The sequence below is a fragment of the Trachinotus anak genome, unplaced genomic scaffold (genome assembly GCF_046630095.1).
Source record: "Trachinotus anak isolate AG129_WGS33_773 ecotype Australia unplaced genomic scaffold, CSIRO_AGI_Tana_v1 ptg000008l, whole genome shotgun sequence".
NCBI lineage: Eukaryota > Metazoa > Chordata > Actinopteri > Carangiformes > Carangidae > Trachinotus > Trachinotus anak.
Genome location: NW_027273859.1, coordinates 12,604,156 through 12,619,494, shown reverse-complemented (window position 1 = coordinate 12,619,494; position 15,339 = coordinate 12,604,156). Strand labels below are relative to the sequence as shown.

The 15,339-nt window shown below is 43.4% G+C and overlaps 2 protein-coding genes across 2 annotated transcripts; one reads left to right on the top strand and one right to left on the bottom strand.

The window, feature by feature from the left end:
* Window positions 1-323: 323 nt before the first annotated feature.
* Window positions 324-13,836, top strand: nol6 (nucleolar protein 6 (RNA-associated)). The gene is made up of 26 exons (XM_071482667.1): window positions 324-481; window positions 755-967; window positions 1,127-1,243; window positions 1,389-1,568; window positions 1,695-1,863; window positions 2,028-2,156; window positions 2,283-2,446; window positions 2,562-2,682; window positions 2,823-2,881; window positions 3,007-3,108; window positions 3,209-3,324; window positions 3,537-3,714; window positions 3,890-4,012; window positions 4,171-4,319; window positions 7,503-7,578; window positions 7,915-8,055; window positions 8,242-8,359; window positions 8,606-8,760; window positions 8,951-9,114; window positions 9,402-9,554; window positions 9,687-9,784; window positions 9,946-10,070; window positions 11,991-12,080; window positions 12,193-12,393; window positions 13,173-13,274; window positions 13,451-13,836. Exons 1-26 carry the CDS (start codon window positions 455-457, stop codon window positions 13,598-13,600), a joined length of 3,420 nt encoding a protein of 1,139 aa, XP_071338768.1. The 5' UTR covers window positions 324-454; the 3' UTR covers window positions 13,601-13,836.
* Window positions 4,460-7,540, bottom strand: LOC139623972 (E3 SUMO-protein ligase ZBED1-like). The gene is made up of 2 exons (XM_071482668.1): window positions 5,749-7,540; window positions 4,460-5,603 (listed from the first exon to the last, which is right to left on the bottom strand). Exons 1-2 carry the CDS (start codon window positions 7,246-7,248, stop codon window positions 5,055-5,057), a joined length of 2,049 nt encoding a protein of 682 aa, XP_071338769.1. The 5' UTR covers window positions 7,249-7,540; the 3' UTR covers window positions 4,460-5,054.
* Window positions 13,837-15,339: the final 1,503 nt, after the last annotated feature.

Here is a 15,339-nt window from a genome sequence, read left to right as displayed (position 1 = left end):
CGCCAATAATAAAATGCAAATGGTGCAAAGGCCTCAAAAGGATTTTTAATGAAAAACAGCGTTAAAAACAAATAAAATAAAATGTGATCATATTTCACTTGTTTTGGAAATATTTTTCACTTGCTTTTGACACAAATGTATTCAATGCATGAGCACTGCGTATTCCCGACGGCATGACATGTACGGGCCCTCCTCACGCCGGCTCCGGCAGCCTATGCGTGCACCGGGAGACTGCTCATGCAACCTACCTTGCTGAAGCCCGACGTGACGCTCGACGACCAGCCAGCCAATCACCACTCGCCCCCGACGCTTCTACGCCAATCAGGGAATTATTTTGCTTGGTAGCAAGTTTCACTGACCCTTTAGCACATGTGAGAGCGCGATGAAGGGAGAGCAGTGCTGATCAAAACTTTCGAGATATCGCAGTTTCTGTCGGTTTGAAAGCAGATCGGACATGAAGAAGAAGTTGACAGTTGCAGAGGTAAGGCTGGCGACTTTTATCGTGGTTTTAGTTGATTGGCGTTTACCTGCTGCTTAACACACGGGTCGGGTTTACTCACTGTTACGCGGATGTTGCTTACATGCTTTTGCAAATACGCGACATCGTCACAATGAATGACAACATTTGCAGAGACGGAGTGTACAGTCGGTAATAGCTCTCTTGTGACAAACACCGGGGTTGACGCCTATACAAAAATAGTAGGAAGATACCCAATTACTATGCCCTAATTATTCTGATTCTGTTGTTCCATAGATGATTGCCTCAGACTCCTCTCATGAGGAGGAGGAAGATGAGGCTCCTCTTAAAGCCAAGAGGAGCAAACCCGGTGAAGCTGAAGAGGGGGAGCCTGTCTGTCGCCCGGTGAAGCTGTCTCGGAATGATCTGTACAGGCCTCCTACTGTAGAGGAGCTAAACCAGCTGAAAGAGGCAGAAAGTCTGTTCCACTGCAGCCTGCTCAAAATGCAGGTGAGTCCTCTGACTTGCTGACAGGAGGAGCATCATCGGAGACGTGAGACGAGAAGGAAAATGAACGGGTCATGTCTTAAATCAAACCTGTTTTCCCCGTGTAAACAATGAGCTTTCACACGCGCCCAGTGAATGTCTGTGATCTGTCATCAATAACAGATGGAAGAGTTGCTGAAGGAGGTCACCCTGAGTGAGCGCAGGAAACAGCAAATAGATTCCTTCATTCAGACGGTCACCACGCTGCTACAGGCTGTGCCAGATTCACCAGAAGTGGAGGTTTGTAGCACTTTAGCTGTAAGAAAAAAAGCTTTGTGACTGGCCCAAGTCCTTTCATTCAGATCTCCACAAATTCACACACACACACACACACACACACACACCTGTAATCAAATGTATTCACTCAGTATCTCTCTGTGTTCAGGTAAGTGACCTGTCTTGGCTGTCTAGTGCAGTTAAGATCCCTTTCCTTCCGGTGCCCAAAACAACAAAAGGCAAGTTCCACATGGCTCCTCCTGCTTCTGTCGATCTGATCGGCAGCTATCCCCTGGGCACCTGCTCCAAACCACGCATCATGGTGGACCTTGCTGTCACGATCCCAGCTGTAAGTCACCTGCCTCTTTGTTTATTTTTAATACATTGCTTGAAGCCATGAGTGATATATGACATTACAAACATCGGAGTCTAAGAGACACTGGTGTCGTCTGTCTGCTCAACCTTCCGTTATTAGGATGTCCTCCACCCAAAGGACGCTGTGAACCAGAGGTATCCGAGAAAAAGAGCTCTCTACCTGGCTGGCCTGGCCCAGTATCTCACATCCTCCTCTGATATTGGAACCATGCGTTATTCCTGCCTCCATGGGAATCGACTCCGACCCGTTCTGCTGCTGACTCCTCCAGGTGCTTCTCATTCACAGCACACCAACAGCCTTCAAGGCCATTGTGTTTGGTTTTCATTATATGGATTATGGCAGCAATTCATTTTCTTTGCATGTGAATATTAAAAAGTTTGTACTTATTGGGTAATGATTGTGACACAAGATGTGTTATGGTGTCCCATCAAGACACTTCCAGCTTCACCGTGCGTGTTCATGCCTGTCCACCTCCTGGGTTCTTCAAGCCAAGCCGTTTCCACCCCCAGAGGAATAATATCCGGACAGAGTGGTACACTGGATTGCAGACCTCCCAGTCTGGTAAGACATGTTCTTCAGATACTATCCATTACAAATTTTCTTTTGACCTTTGATCACTTTTTCTCAGACTTCATAGGTATATCCAAGACTTTCATCAAGACAAATTTCATTTCCTGTTTGTTACAGAGAGCAGCGAGCCTCCCACTCCACATTATAATAGCTCTGTTCTGGGGGATTTACTGCCCAGGGCTCACCTCCAGTTTCTCTCTGCTGTCAGCTCACAGTGCCCAGCTTTTGCTGATGGGGTGGCTTTGCTCAAAGTCTGGCTTCGTCAAAGAGAGCTGGACCAGGTAGGAAGCTTACAGTGGCTCTTATACTTGTTGCACAGAGCTTACGTCTGTTTTTTTTTTTTTTTAACATTTCTGACACTGTTTATCTCACCTCTCCTCTGTGTTGCTCTTTCAGGGCACTGGATGTTTTAATGGTTTCCTTGCTTCAATGCTGTTGGCCTATTTGCTGACCACTCACAGAATCAGTAACACCATGACAGCCTATCAGCTGCTTCGAAACAGCTTGAACTTCCTGGGTGAGAACATTTTCAAATCAACAAAACCACAGGTTTTTTGGTATGAGAGATAATGATACACAGTGGTTGTACTTACAGTAACTTGCTTATCACTGTTTTGAACATCTCACAACTTGCACACCTCTCTGTCTAACCCACAGCATCCACAGACCTAACAGTGAATGGGATTAGCCTAGCCAAAGATCCAGACTCCACAGCAGTGAGTGGTCTAGCTCAAATTTAAAACCATTAACCTGGAGATGTAGTTTACTCACACATTTTGGCTCCCTAAATTAACTGTTACTGTCCTACTGGCTCTCCCTTTTTTTTTTCTTTTCCTTGCAGCCATCTCTCGCAGAGTTCCATAATGGTTTCCAGGTGGTGTTTATTGACCCCTCAGGGCATCTCAACATGTGTGCTGACATGACCGCTTGCACCTACAAACAGGTAGATACTGTGGAAATGAATGCGTTTGTGTTCAAACATGACCATTTTTCGTTGGTGAGATTAAGCAACCGGTTTTGACCATTTTCAATTCGGTTCTCAGCTGCAGCATGAGGCGTCTGTGTCAATGCAGTTCTGGGACAACCCTACAGTGGATGGGTTCCACAGTCTCCTCATGACCCCCAAACCCATGATAAGGACAAGTGACCACGTATTCCAGTATGGCTCTGATTATTAACTAATGTAACAAAAACTAATTACAACCGGTACATCTTGTGTACTACATAGGCAGCTTTGTTTTTGGAAAAAAACAACCTACAGCTAGCTGTCATTACAAGAGTTCGTTTTCTTTTTAGAGCTCTTTTCACATCCTGTTTAACTTCAGTTTCTCATCCTGTCAGCTCTTCTGATCTGTGCTTTTCATCTCCCAGATTATGTGAGCTGGTAAAGCTTCAATCCAGCTGTAAGAAACTGAATCTCCTCAGTGAGCTGATGGACCACAGTGGGAATTATGTCCACACTGTGCTGCCTTTTCTTCTGTCACTGCTGCAGAGAGGACTGGGCCAAAGGATTCACCTCCTCACCCACTCCCTAACTCCTGACCCTGAGGTGGGAAAGACTGACACTCAGGGGCTACAGTTGTTCATGCCTTGTTTAGTTTACTGGCAGAATGTGCACACTGGTTTTTTTTTTTTTTTTTTTTTTTTTTGTTTTTGGTTTTTTTTTAAAGTCTGAGCTCCTATTAACAAATTTCTTGAACATACTTCTTTTTGTTTCATCACAGTGGTCTGTGGACAGTGAAGCTCCAAAACACAAAGCTCAACCGCCTCTTTCCTTCGGTCTGCTCTTAAGGCCAGAGCTGGCAGCCTCTGTCCTGGAAAGAGGCCCACCTGCAGACAGCCCCAAGGTAACCTCACCCGTCTGTCTTTTGTGTGTATGTTGTGTGTCTGTGCGGTGTTTCATTTGGTGGTATTTGCATTTTCGTAGACTTGTTTCTGTGTCATTTATGTGTTACCACGTTTGTGCAATGATTCACTATTAACGGCGGTGTTGTTCCTCTGCTAGGCAGCTGAGTTTCGTCAGCTGTGGGGTCCTCGCTCTGAGCTGCGTCGCTTCCAGGACGGTGCCATCACTGAGGCTGTCCTGTGGGATGGAGAGAGCATGTGCCAAAAACGTCTGGTCCCCAAACAGATCATCGCACACCTGCTACAGCTGTATGTATTTTATGTTGGCACACCACACCGAGAGACACAGCACAACATCACATTAATACTGGTGATTATACAGTGGTTAGTTTGGTCAATGTGTTGAAAATTGAGTCTGCTATGATGCTAACAGAAGAACAAACCAGAGATTTTTCTTCTTGTTTTTCTTTTTTTTTTCTCTATGGTTTTTAATCCTGATTTGTAGACTACTGTAAAGAAATCTACTTGTTTGTAACTACAGTGTACAAAACATAATTCTGTGTTAAGGTAAATTAAGTGTATGAATGACTGCAGTTTTGAGACACTGTTAGCAGCCTCCAGTAGAGACCTGGGTATGCCTGATGTTTGATGTTGAATGCCAGGGATTTGTATTCGCTACGTGTTTACTCAGATATTGTTGACATCATGCCATCACTGGCTTACTGGCCACTATTTTAAACCAGGAGTGTCTGCCGTCAAGTGAAGTGAGATGTTGTGAGTGAGGTGTTAACTAAGATGTATTTGGCCGCAGCTGAGCTGTTGTGGGAGGAATTTCTAACTATTTGTTGATGGAAAGAAGCATTATCAGCACCTGCAGATGCAACATAACAACAGTGGGAAAGTGCGTGCTGTTGTTATAGCCCTGCCTGTTATTGACTGCTTACACCCACCGCTTCTTGCTCCCCACTGCCCTACAGTAACCTTATTCTATTACTTGTATAGGAAGTCGGTGTAGATCTTCATCATGTATGGTTGTTGTATGAGTTACACATTTCTGTTTACAAAGATCATCATGTCTACATGCTCTGGGCTCAGTCTTGTACGCATTGTTGCAAATGCTTGCCCAGCCTCTGACAACAAAGATGGAAGTGAGACCCCAGGTACACACAAATAGTGTCTCGCCAGAGTGGCTAGTTTGGGGAATCTCGGTCCATTTACCCTCCACCAATCAAGAGGGTTTATGTCCAGTGAAGGAGCAATGTCTCTCAAGTAGTAATCTACCTGTGCCTCAGAGTCTGTGGCATAGGAGGAACTGTAGTTGTCTCCCAGCAGCAACATCATGGTGTTTTTGGTGTCACTTCTCAATTGTGAGGGCATAGCCACCTGGCTAATATCAGGTGTGACCAGGGTCTCCTGCTGTTCATCCTTTGTGCCCACAGTAGTAGTTATCACATCTAACTTTGAAACCAGTTCGTGCAGTTTAACCTTTGCAGCCAGTCTCCCTGTCGGCGTCAGGAAGCTGAGATGTTTGTGACGAGGATCCAGCATGGAGGCAATCAGAGCTGGTTTGGAGGCTAGGTCATTTGAGTCCACCTGCGAACAGTAAAATGAAATCACAGTAATAAGGAATTATATAAAGAGGTTAAAAATTGCTCCTTTTGTCAGCACTTATTCTACTAATAGTCGAGTATATTTTACTTGAAGCACAAAGTGATATTCGGCATTGGTTTATGCCTACCTCCATGTGATTTCTAAGTGACGCCTGAACTTTCAGCTTGAACTCAGAGACTTGTTCAACATCATTCTCTTTTGGCACAAGGTGAGTCTGAATGAGGCTGAACGTGATTGGGTAGATGTTTGAAATGGACACCTCTGTTTCAGCAGATATAACCGTTGTTGCCCATTTCAGCGTTGCCAGCACAGGTGTGAAATTCTCGATTATTTGCCAGCAATCATCTTCAATCTCAAGGGTCTGGGCTTCCTGTCTGTTGGTGATTGTGCGATCGGAGAGCACAGCTTTAATTGCCCACCGTTGCTCAAGTAACCGTTCAAACATATCGCAGATAGTGTCCCATCTAGCTTTGCTCGACTGGATAAGCTTGTCCTGTGGCAGGCACATCTGAACCTGCTTCTGCGCCAAGGCCTCACTTGCCAGCAAGTTGTGACTGAAGTGTCTGACTAGTCTCCCAGCAGCAACAATGATGCGGACCAGGTCCTCGCTCAGCCCATCGCTGACTGCTAGCTGCAGTGTAGTGGCAAAGCAAGTGGCATAGTCCCAGGTGACACGGGCACATGCATGGGTTGACAAGATGTCCTGTGTGTTGTTATGAACACATGCAGTCACTTTCCCAGCAACACCCCAGGTCTGCACAGTGTTGAGAAGCCTCTCCGCGATGCTGTCAGTACCAGTGTGGCTGTCTGACGACAGCTTGTGCGTCTGCAGCACAGCTGACCTCCCCTGCCAGTCTTCTGTTATGAACGAGCAGGAAACAGTAATGTACCTCTGAAATGGCAGCGCGGTCCAGAAGTCAGCAGTGAGAGCCACTTTCTCCACTCTACCTAGCTGCACTACAAGCTCCTCCACCTTCTCATGGAAATGGCCTTCAATAAGGCGTGTGATATCACCAGCAGATGGCATTTTATAGTTATGCACTGTGTACGCAAGTAGCTCACGAAAACCATCACCATTAACCACGCTAATGGGAAGCATGTCCTTCTCTATCATCCTGGAGATGAGTTCAGTCACCTCTGCATGCGTTGCCAGTGACACCCCATCATTAGGCATTGTGTCCGGGTGCTTGTTTTTGATGTGGTACATCATGCTGGTGGTGCTGCTCCTGTACTTCAGTTTCGTGTCGCACATAGTGCAGTGAACCTCGTCGTCCACTTTGATGAAAATGTCCCACACAGAGCTCCGCTTCAGGCGCTTCCTCTCCCCATAGTCTCGTTCAGGGGGGTTGGTGGTCATGTTCACGTTTGGTGACATGATAGCAACCTGCATGATGTCCGAGTTAGCGGTGCCCTCCTCCTCGATGCACTGAACGGTACAAATCACAGGTTTCTCGTCTTCGTCTAGCGGCGCCGTGGATGGATGGTGCCTGCTCATGTGGTTCATCATGGAGCTGGTGGCTCCGCCGCAGTACTTCAGCGTAGCGTCGCATTTGGTGCAGCGGACGAAGTTCCCCACTTGTTCAAAGCAGTCCCACACGGAGCTCCGTCTTCTCCCCGTACGCTTCATGTCTTGTGCAGTTAATGTTTGAGCCGAGTGTGTGTTTTTTTTTTTTTTTTTTTTTTTTTTTTTTACTTTAGCAAGCTAGCTAATGCTAGCGCCGACTGTCATCGCAAGAATGGGTGTTTTGCGTAATAAAACAAAGTTGTGACCTGTATCACCTCAGCATATGCCCTGACAGAAGGTGAAAGTGAGGTGCGTGTAGGTATGATTGTGTTGCAGCCTCGTTTTAATATGAAGCTCATATACTTATTATCCATCAGACATGCAGATATCCCCGAATCCTGTGTGCGGTACGTGGGGGCGATGGTGGATGACGTCATCAAGACGGGAAGTGAGGTAAATCGTTGATTATTTTTGATAGACGTCATACATCAATGCATCAAATTCAAAACAATGTCGATAATATTAATTTAAAACAAACAGAATGTATTTGTTTTATGTGTTGATGAATATTATTGTATGGAAACACATCACTATTTAATGTACTTTTAATTCTCTAAAATTTTTGTGGGTTTTTTTTTTTGTCTTTCTATTAGGATACACATTTAATTATTGTTAATTATTAATGAATGAAATTATTGTGTGAGTGTGTAAATGGTGTAGACTACTAGAGGCGTGTATCAGTGTTGTTTCATTGCAAAATGTGTGTTCAACGTGTGTAATGCTCCTCAGGTGTCGAGTACTGGAGAGGAGGAGAGTTTACTGGTGGTTCAGTCTTACGATGACCTGAGTAGAAAACTGTGGAGGCTGGAAGGTCTGCCTCTCTCCATAACAGCAGTGCAAGGAGCTCACCCTGCACTCAGATACACACAGGTAAACCGTTTTGTTCTAAACAGGGGACTGCTCTCATTAATTCAATGATTATTACGAGTAAAGTTTAAGTAATTTTGCATAATTTTAAACCCCAAGTCAGTGCAACTGGTATTGATAGCTGTATTGCAATTGTAAATTTTGAATTTGGTTTTGTGACTGTTCTAATATTTAAGATGTCCCACATAGGTCTTTCCCCCTTTGCCACTGAAGCTGGACTACTCCTTCTTTGAGAGAGAGAAAATTTCCAGATCACTGGTGCCAAAGGAAGGAAAACCATGCCCTGCTTATATCACCCCTATCACAGGTCAGTGCTTCCTTCACCAGCAACTAATTAAGGAGTTGGTAATTCTTGTTTGAATGTGTTTTAAAACTACACTTAAGTAGAACTACTACTATTACTTTTTGTTTTTACTGTCTGGGGTGACAACAGGCAAAATTACAGAATAACTGAGTCCATGTATTCAAACCCAGAAAATTACAGCTGCTTGACCACAGGCATTTATCTATACAAACTCGTATACCAATGTATGAGTAACCCTTGTTCTTGCAGTGATCTGTCACATGGAGGGGAGTGGAAAGTGGCCTCATGACCGCCTCGCCATCCGTCATATCCGAACTGCCTTCCACATCCGCCTGGGAGAGTTGCTCAAGAATGACCATAATTATACATGCAGGCCCTGCCCAACACACCTGGATGTCTGGAAGGTATTTTTTTGAGTTTGTGTACAAGCAATTGTCTGTGAACTTGACTGTGTAATTGTAAAGTAAAACAGTTTTTTTTTTTTTTTTTTAAATCATAGTTTGTAGTATGTCCAAGCAAATTGTTGGCAAATTATTTATTTATTTTGCACTTAACAGTATTCTGTTTATTTACACCCTTTCCTTATGTGTCCAGGGTGGCTTGGTGTTCCGCATCCAGGTGGCATATCATCGGGAGCCTCAGGTGCTGAGGGAGAGTGTGAATGCCGAGGGCTTGCTGGTTGTGAGGGACAACGAGGAGGCTCAAGCTCTGGAGATGGCCACCATTCACAAGCCTCTACTCACCAGCACATTACATGGGTAAAATTAAAACAGCAACACAAAGTAGTACCTGTGTGTTTGTTCGGGAAAGCAGTGTTGTAGATTTCAGTGCTTCACTCTGTCGTTTCAGCCCTAAACATTGCTGTTTTAACGATGAAGGACAGTTTTTGGTTACGTTTACACTTTCTTTAACTTTTGACCAACTTTTCTTTGGTGTCACTTTTATTTTGTGGCTTTTCTGTTTCTTTGTAATTTAGCTTGCCCTGTATGCACCATTTCCTCCCATATTTTGCTCCACCTTATACATTTCATCTTGGCGTCGGTAGGCTTCAGCAGGAGCACCCATGTTTTGGGGCAGTGTGTCGCCTGGTCAAACGCTGGCTGGCTGCTCAGCTCTTCAGTGACGACATTACAGAGGACTCGGCAGACCTGCTGGTGGCGTCACTTTTCCTGCAGCCTGCACCCTTCACTCCTCCAGGGTAACCACCACTTCTGCTTATAAATAATCTGTCCATTTCATCTGAGTCATTTGCGGATATACATCTTGTTCACATCACTTTATTCCTTCAGTAGGTCATGTGAGTGAATTTCTCTGTATTCTCTGTACTCAGTTCTCCTCAGGTGGGCTTCCTCCGTTTCCTTCATCTGCTCTCCTCCTTTGACTGGAGGAACAACCCACTGGTAGTCAACCTCAACAACCAGCTCACAGGCAAGCACTCTCACACGCCCGCCTTTTCCCTCTGTGTCACACAAACAAAGCCCTCCTGACCTCCTTCTATTTACACACCAGGCATACTTTAACATCCTGCTCGTATGTATCGCTATTTCAACAGCAAGTCTGATTGTTGTTCACCTCTCTGTCACGTGTAGCTGCCGACTACACAGAAATCAAGAACGACTTCATGGCCTCCAGGGAGTCTCTGCCTGTCATGTTTATAGCTACGCCTAAAGACAAAAAAGTATCTATGTGGACCAAGCGAGCACCGAGCGTACAGGTCAGTGGACTCGAACACAAGTGCACAACTAACACAGCTACACATTTAATAGATTAGCACAATTTAAAATTACATTACAATGGGTCAGTAAATAGGAAAAGATAAAAGGCATTCATGATATCAAATAGGTCACAAGCTTATTTTTTTTGCTTTTTTCTGAGATGATTCTAAACAGACAAAGAGAATCACAAACAACGGTGTAGAAAAGAGTTGCATGTTCTTGGCAGAGAGCAGTCACATAGTTTCCCGATCCTGGAGCCTTTCCTTAGTGCACACAGGTCCCCTGGATCACACTGAAAAAGATATGAAACTGTATTAAAATAACATGATGTTTAATGATTTCCTGTTCGTAAGTGAACAGGAAATGTCCCTTGTGGGATAATGAATGTATTCCTCTAAACTGATTTTGAGATAATTCCGGATAGACAGATTAATTGCATTACGTACCACAGGCAGATAGCCATGCTTTTTTCTTAGAGCTGGAAATTGATTGTTCTGAAGTCTGTCCAAAACCTCGTGTAAGTCATTGATCTGGAAATGCAGGCATTTTTTGTTTTACTTTAACAAACATTAAAATATCACCAGAACATGAAACAGTTAACAGAATTCTGAAGAATTTCCTTCTGAAAAGATGTTCACATCAATAACTACATCAACAGCCTTCTAAGAGAACTCTTTGAAAGCGCTCCTTATGTGTGTGAAGACCATCAGGTATAGCTCACCAGTTGCTTTTCATTGCTGTCCTCTGTCGTAGTGAAAAAGGGTAAATGTTTTGTTTTGTATTCCTCTGTTTGGATGTGACCGTGGCTGTAGAAGAGTCCAGCAGCACACAGTAGTGTACAGAAAAGATACGCACACCAGCTTCCCATGGTGTGTCGCTGACCCAGATAAGCTTCCTGTGCTCACCCACCTTTCTCCCCTACAAGCCCAACATTAACTCTGAGCCTCCCCCAGCATCCTCTTCTTATAACGGTGGCGGAAAGCAGGAACCTTGTCCTCTGTGACGTCATCATGGGCTTAATTCGCCATGCCTAATTGCAATGTTCAGGAATATTTCCATTTTACCTTACCAGGTTGCATATATTAGTTTCTTGTAGAATTCACATGCCCACATTCACACAACTGAAAATGTGTGTTCAAAACAAAAGGGCACAGATGAGGAGAGTGAATGATCCTGGTCGTGTGTTATCTCAGTTCCTCTGAATGACCACTAGAGAGCAGATTGTGATGGAGTGAATCCGAATACATGTAGGAGCCTCTGCCTGAACACACAAAATACCTACAGTACCATGACCATGGCCACAGAAATGTTAATTTGCTGTGCGCATGTAATTATTGTAAATTCATTTAAATGAAAGTACATTATCCCGATGAGTGAACATAGGTTATAATTTGGCCCATCTGTCAAATAGTTGTCAAAATACAAAAAAACTGTTGTACTTGGAGGAAAGTATCCATCATTAGATTCAAATGCTGAAATAAATGGGTTTGATGAGAATCACTCAGTAAGAAGAGAGTCACGATAACCAAGAAGCATGAGGGCAGTGATTTTACACTGTACAATTACACAGAAGCAAGGTGTTTCCACTATGATGCTGTTATCATGCTCAACAGTTGTGTAATTGAACATGCAGTACAAAAGTCTGAGACCACTTTCCCTCAAGTGGTCTAAAAGGGTGTGCTTTCATCAGACCGGTTGAAACTAACACACTAAGCAGCTCCTTTTTATACTATATATAAGGCTCTATATAATGTTATTTGTATTTTTACTGTCTTTTCGTGACTGCAATTGTTGGTCATATTTGATGTGTTCTGGGAAATTGTATTCCAGTTCTTGGGTGGCTATACAACCACAACGACGGTCTCTATATTATATGACACTTCAGAATGTCCAAAGATTACTTTTGGCTGTGTGTTCAGATGCTGCAGCGTGTGGTGATGGTGGCTGCAGAGAGTCTTAAAGTCCTGGAGCATCAGCTGATGGACGGCAGCCAGATACAAGATGTCAGGGTTGGTAACAAGTGCTTGAAAGCTCCTATTCATTCACCACTCCACTCCATAAATGATCCACTGTCTGAGCGAACATAACAGCACTGTGATACACTCATCTGTGTTTGTGTAGGTTGTCATGCGCCCTCCTTTGGATGTCTACGACGTGTTGATTCACCTGAATCCCAAGCAGGTTCCTCTTCTCAGCCAAGCAGTAGACCCTCCTGCTGTCAACTTCAGCAGGGGCGTCACGACTGGTAGTGTGGCCCAGTCTGGAGGGGCCCTGCCTGTCATCGACTACAATCCAGTGTCCCTCTATCTTACAGAGCTCAGAGTGAGTCTAATCTGGTTTCACTAACACCATATCGACACAAGATGTGAGGGGAGGGGGGGGGGGGGGGGGGGGGGGGGGGGGGGGTGTTGTTGGGTTTACACAGGCAAGTCACAGCTGGGTTGTGAAATCCAGTAACTTTATAGTGATTAAAAAAAAAAAAAAAGAATTGCAGAGGAGGAATATCTAGTGACACTATTCTGTGCTTGCATTGGTCACAGAACCACAATATGCCAGCCTTAATGTAGGTTTCCGAGGGACTTTCCCTGAACTCTTTCTATTTCAGCAGTTAACGTTTTGTAAATGTTCTTCACCTTCTCCATACTCTCATACACATGACTCATATGTTTAAGGATGTTTCCCAGCAACAGTTTTGAGTTGGTATTTAGCGAACTTGAATGTACCTCTCTCTTTGTCCTATCTCTGGCTTTCTTGCTGCGTCTCTCTTCCTGTTCTTTCACCCCATCTCCCATTAATGCGATGAAAGGACATATGCGACTTGCTGCAACCATGAAGTTATGTGCACTGTATGAACAAGTCTACACATAACCAGTAATGATGCATCACAGCAGTCAATCCAAGAGCTGATTATTAGACTGAGCTTATCAAACAAAGGTGTTCATGTAACAGCTTGTAGGGGAAGTACACATAAACAACTAACAGGTTTTTCTCATGCTGCCCTTTAAACAGATGTGTAGTTTTTCTGTGAAAGAAAATCTGGGTAGTAATTAATAGGTCTTAGTAATTAATTTTCACAGCACTCAATCTAATTTGTTTTTTAGGAAGCATTTGGAGACCTTGCCCTCTTCTTCTGTGATCCCTATGGTGGAACAGTGATTGCAGTTTTGTGGAAACCAAAAGCCTTCATCTCAATGCCTTTCAAGGTAAATCGCTCATCTCCAAAAAGCAATAATATAGGAGAAAATCTTTTGTTAACCGCTTGCTTTGTCATAAGCATGGCAATATGTGTCAACTCAATCCTGCTCATTTTCACATGACAACATCGATCATGCCGACCTTATGTTTTCTTTTTTTTTTTTTTTTCCATCACACATCACAGACGTCACAGGTGTCTGCTCGGAGCGTTGAGGTGACTGGGGAGGAAGTAAAAACAGTTCCCAATGTCGAGGCAATACTCGAGGACTTCCGGATCATGGGAGAGGGCTTAGTCAAATCAGTGGAAGCCAGGACGGAAAAATGGTCATTTTAGACAACTCAGATGGACACACGTACATAAACACAACAATTTGACCGGACACATTCATTTTAGTATCCAACACTTTTCACTAGAGAAGGTTTATTGATACATTTGTTTTGTTTTTGCCCAACTTGGACACATGAATGAATTTTGTTGACATTAATATGTGTTAATGCTGATGATGTTGAAGGCCAATTTGTTTTGGTCAAGTGGTATCATGTCCAATAAATGTATATCTACTCTTTTGATTTGCCTGCCTGCCAATCAGTTTATCTATCAGTGTGTTAATGAACATTTGCAAACGAGTGTTTGTTTGTTGCCATCGAGCTGAAATGATGAGTTTCATTGATGGGTGGACCAGCAGAAAATTAATCAACCATTTTAATGATAGATGAATCGTTTCAGACTCCAACTTCTCAAATGGGACAATTTGCTCCTTTTTCTGTGTTTTCTGTTGTAGTAAATGGAATATCTTTAGAGTGGGATTGTTGGCTTCACAAAGCAAGCAATTTGACTGTAACAGCTTTAGCTCTGAGAATATTTAATGGAATATTTCCAACTTCTCTCTGATACTTGATCGACCAAATTAATCATCAAGAAAATAAGGTTGATAATGGAAGAAACAATTAGCTGCAGCTTAAATAGGGTCATAAACTTAAAAACTGTTCATCATGGCCATCAATGCAGAGATGCAATGCAGCCTGTGCCAAGTTCCATATAAAACTAATTCCAAAGCAGCAACACAAACTGAACAGAGATGTGATCATTAAACAGAGACATGCCAGTTTCTTGATATGTCAGTTTCTGACACAGTTTCAGACTGCAAAAAGACAAAACTAGGCATGCAGTAAAGTGCTCAACTGAGTCATGTAAGCACTGTTGTGTAAATCTGATCAAATAGATTTCAGCCTAAGACAGAGGATCGGGACATTAGCATTTCCATCAGGCCCCTAATCATCACAAAGAAGGGATGAACAAAGAGCTGAAGCTCACGAAATCATAATTCTTAGATAGTAAACAGTAAGCTGTATTAATGCTGAAATATAGCACTGAACAAAAGCTCAAACATTTCTGTTCTTTATGAATGGTTATTTGCATATTCCAATGTAACACTTGTGTCTTGATTAGTTAATTTGTTTTCACTCTAGCAATATTGTCAATGTCCCATTACTGGTAATGTGGAAGGATTCTTATTAAAAATAGTTCCGCTGAAACACACTCTGTACTCTTCCTGACCTACACAGAGCTCCAGAGAACTGCCACACTCTCCTGGTTTACCAGGAACCACAGGGATTTATAATTTTCATTTGGTAAACTGGAGCTTTGAGTTCACATCCTCCTGTTTACATCTGCTCTTGGTGTTTGTGGCTGACAAATGCAGAAATGATCATAATATATGTAGTTTACTGCCTTGTATACATCCTTGACAGTAAGTAATGTTCATAGACATACAGGAGGCCTTTGTGTTATAATCTGTGATCCAGATGCAGATAAAAATGGTAGTTAACAGTGTACAGTGAGATTGCTTGTTGCGTGACAATCTCTCTCTCGTGCTCTGTAAGGTTCGTCTAAGATTTCAGCTGCACAGCCTCCACAGGTTACTGAAAGGGCAATAAAATCTGAGTTTCATGGGGGGTGGGGGCTGTGACCAGTGCAGGTATAGAATGTGGTTGAAGAAGAGTGATGGAAAACTTTTCTCCAGAAGGTTGGGTTCTGAACATAAAGGTCCTCAGTATAATCTAGTCGTAGAA

What these genes read in the sequence shown, in the direction of transcription:
- LOC139623972 (XM_071482668.1), bottom strand. Translation starts at nt 7,248, where the DNA reads ATGAAGCGTACGGGGAGAAGACGGAGCTCCGTGTGGGACTGCTTTGAA. An exon ending in CACTTAGAAATCACATGGAG is followed by an intron (nt 5,604 to 5,748) that starts GTAGGCATAAAC and finishes TACTGTTCGCAG; the next exon opens with GTGGACTCAAATGACCTAGC.
- nol6 (XM_071482667.1), top strand. Translation starts at nt 455, where the DNA reads ATGAAGAAGAAGTTGACAGTTGCAGAG. An exon ending in GCAGCCTGCTCAAAATGCAG is followed by an intron (nt 968 to 1,126) that starts GTGAGTCCTCTG and finishes CATCAATAACAG; the next exon opens with ATGGAAGAGTTGCTGAAGGA. An exon ending in CACACCTGGATGTCTGGAAG is followed by an intron (nt 8,761 to 8,950) that starts GTATTTTTTTGA and finishes TTATGTGTCCAG; the next exon opens with GGTGGCTTGGTGTTCCGCAT.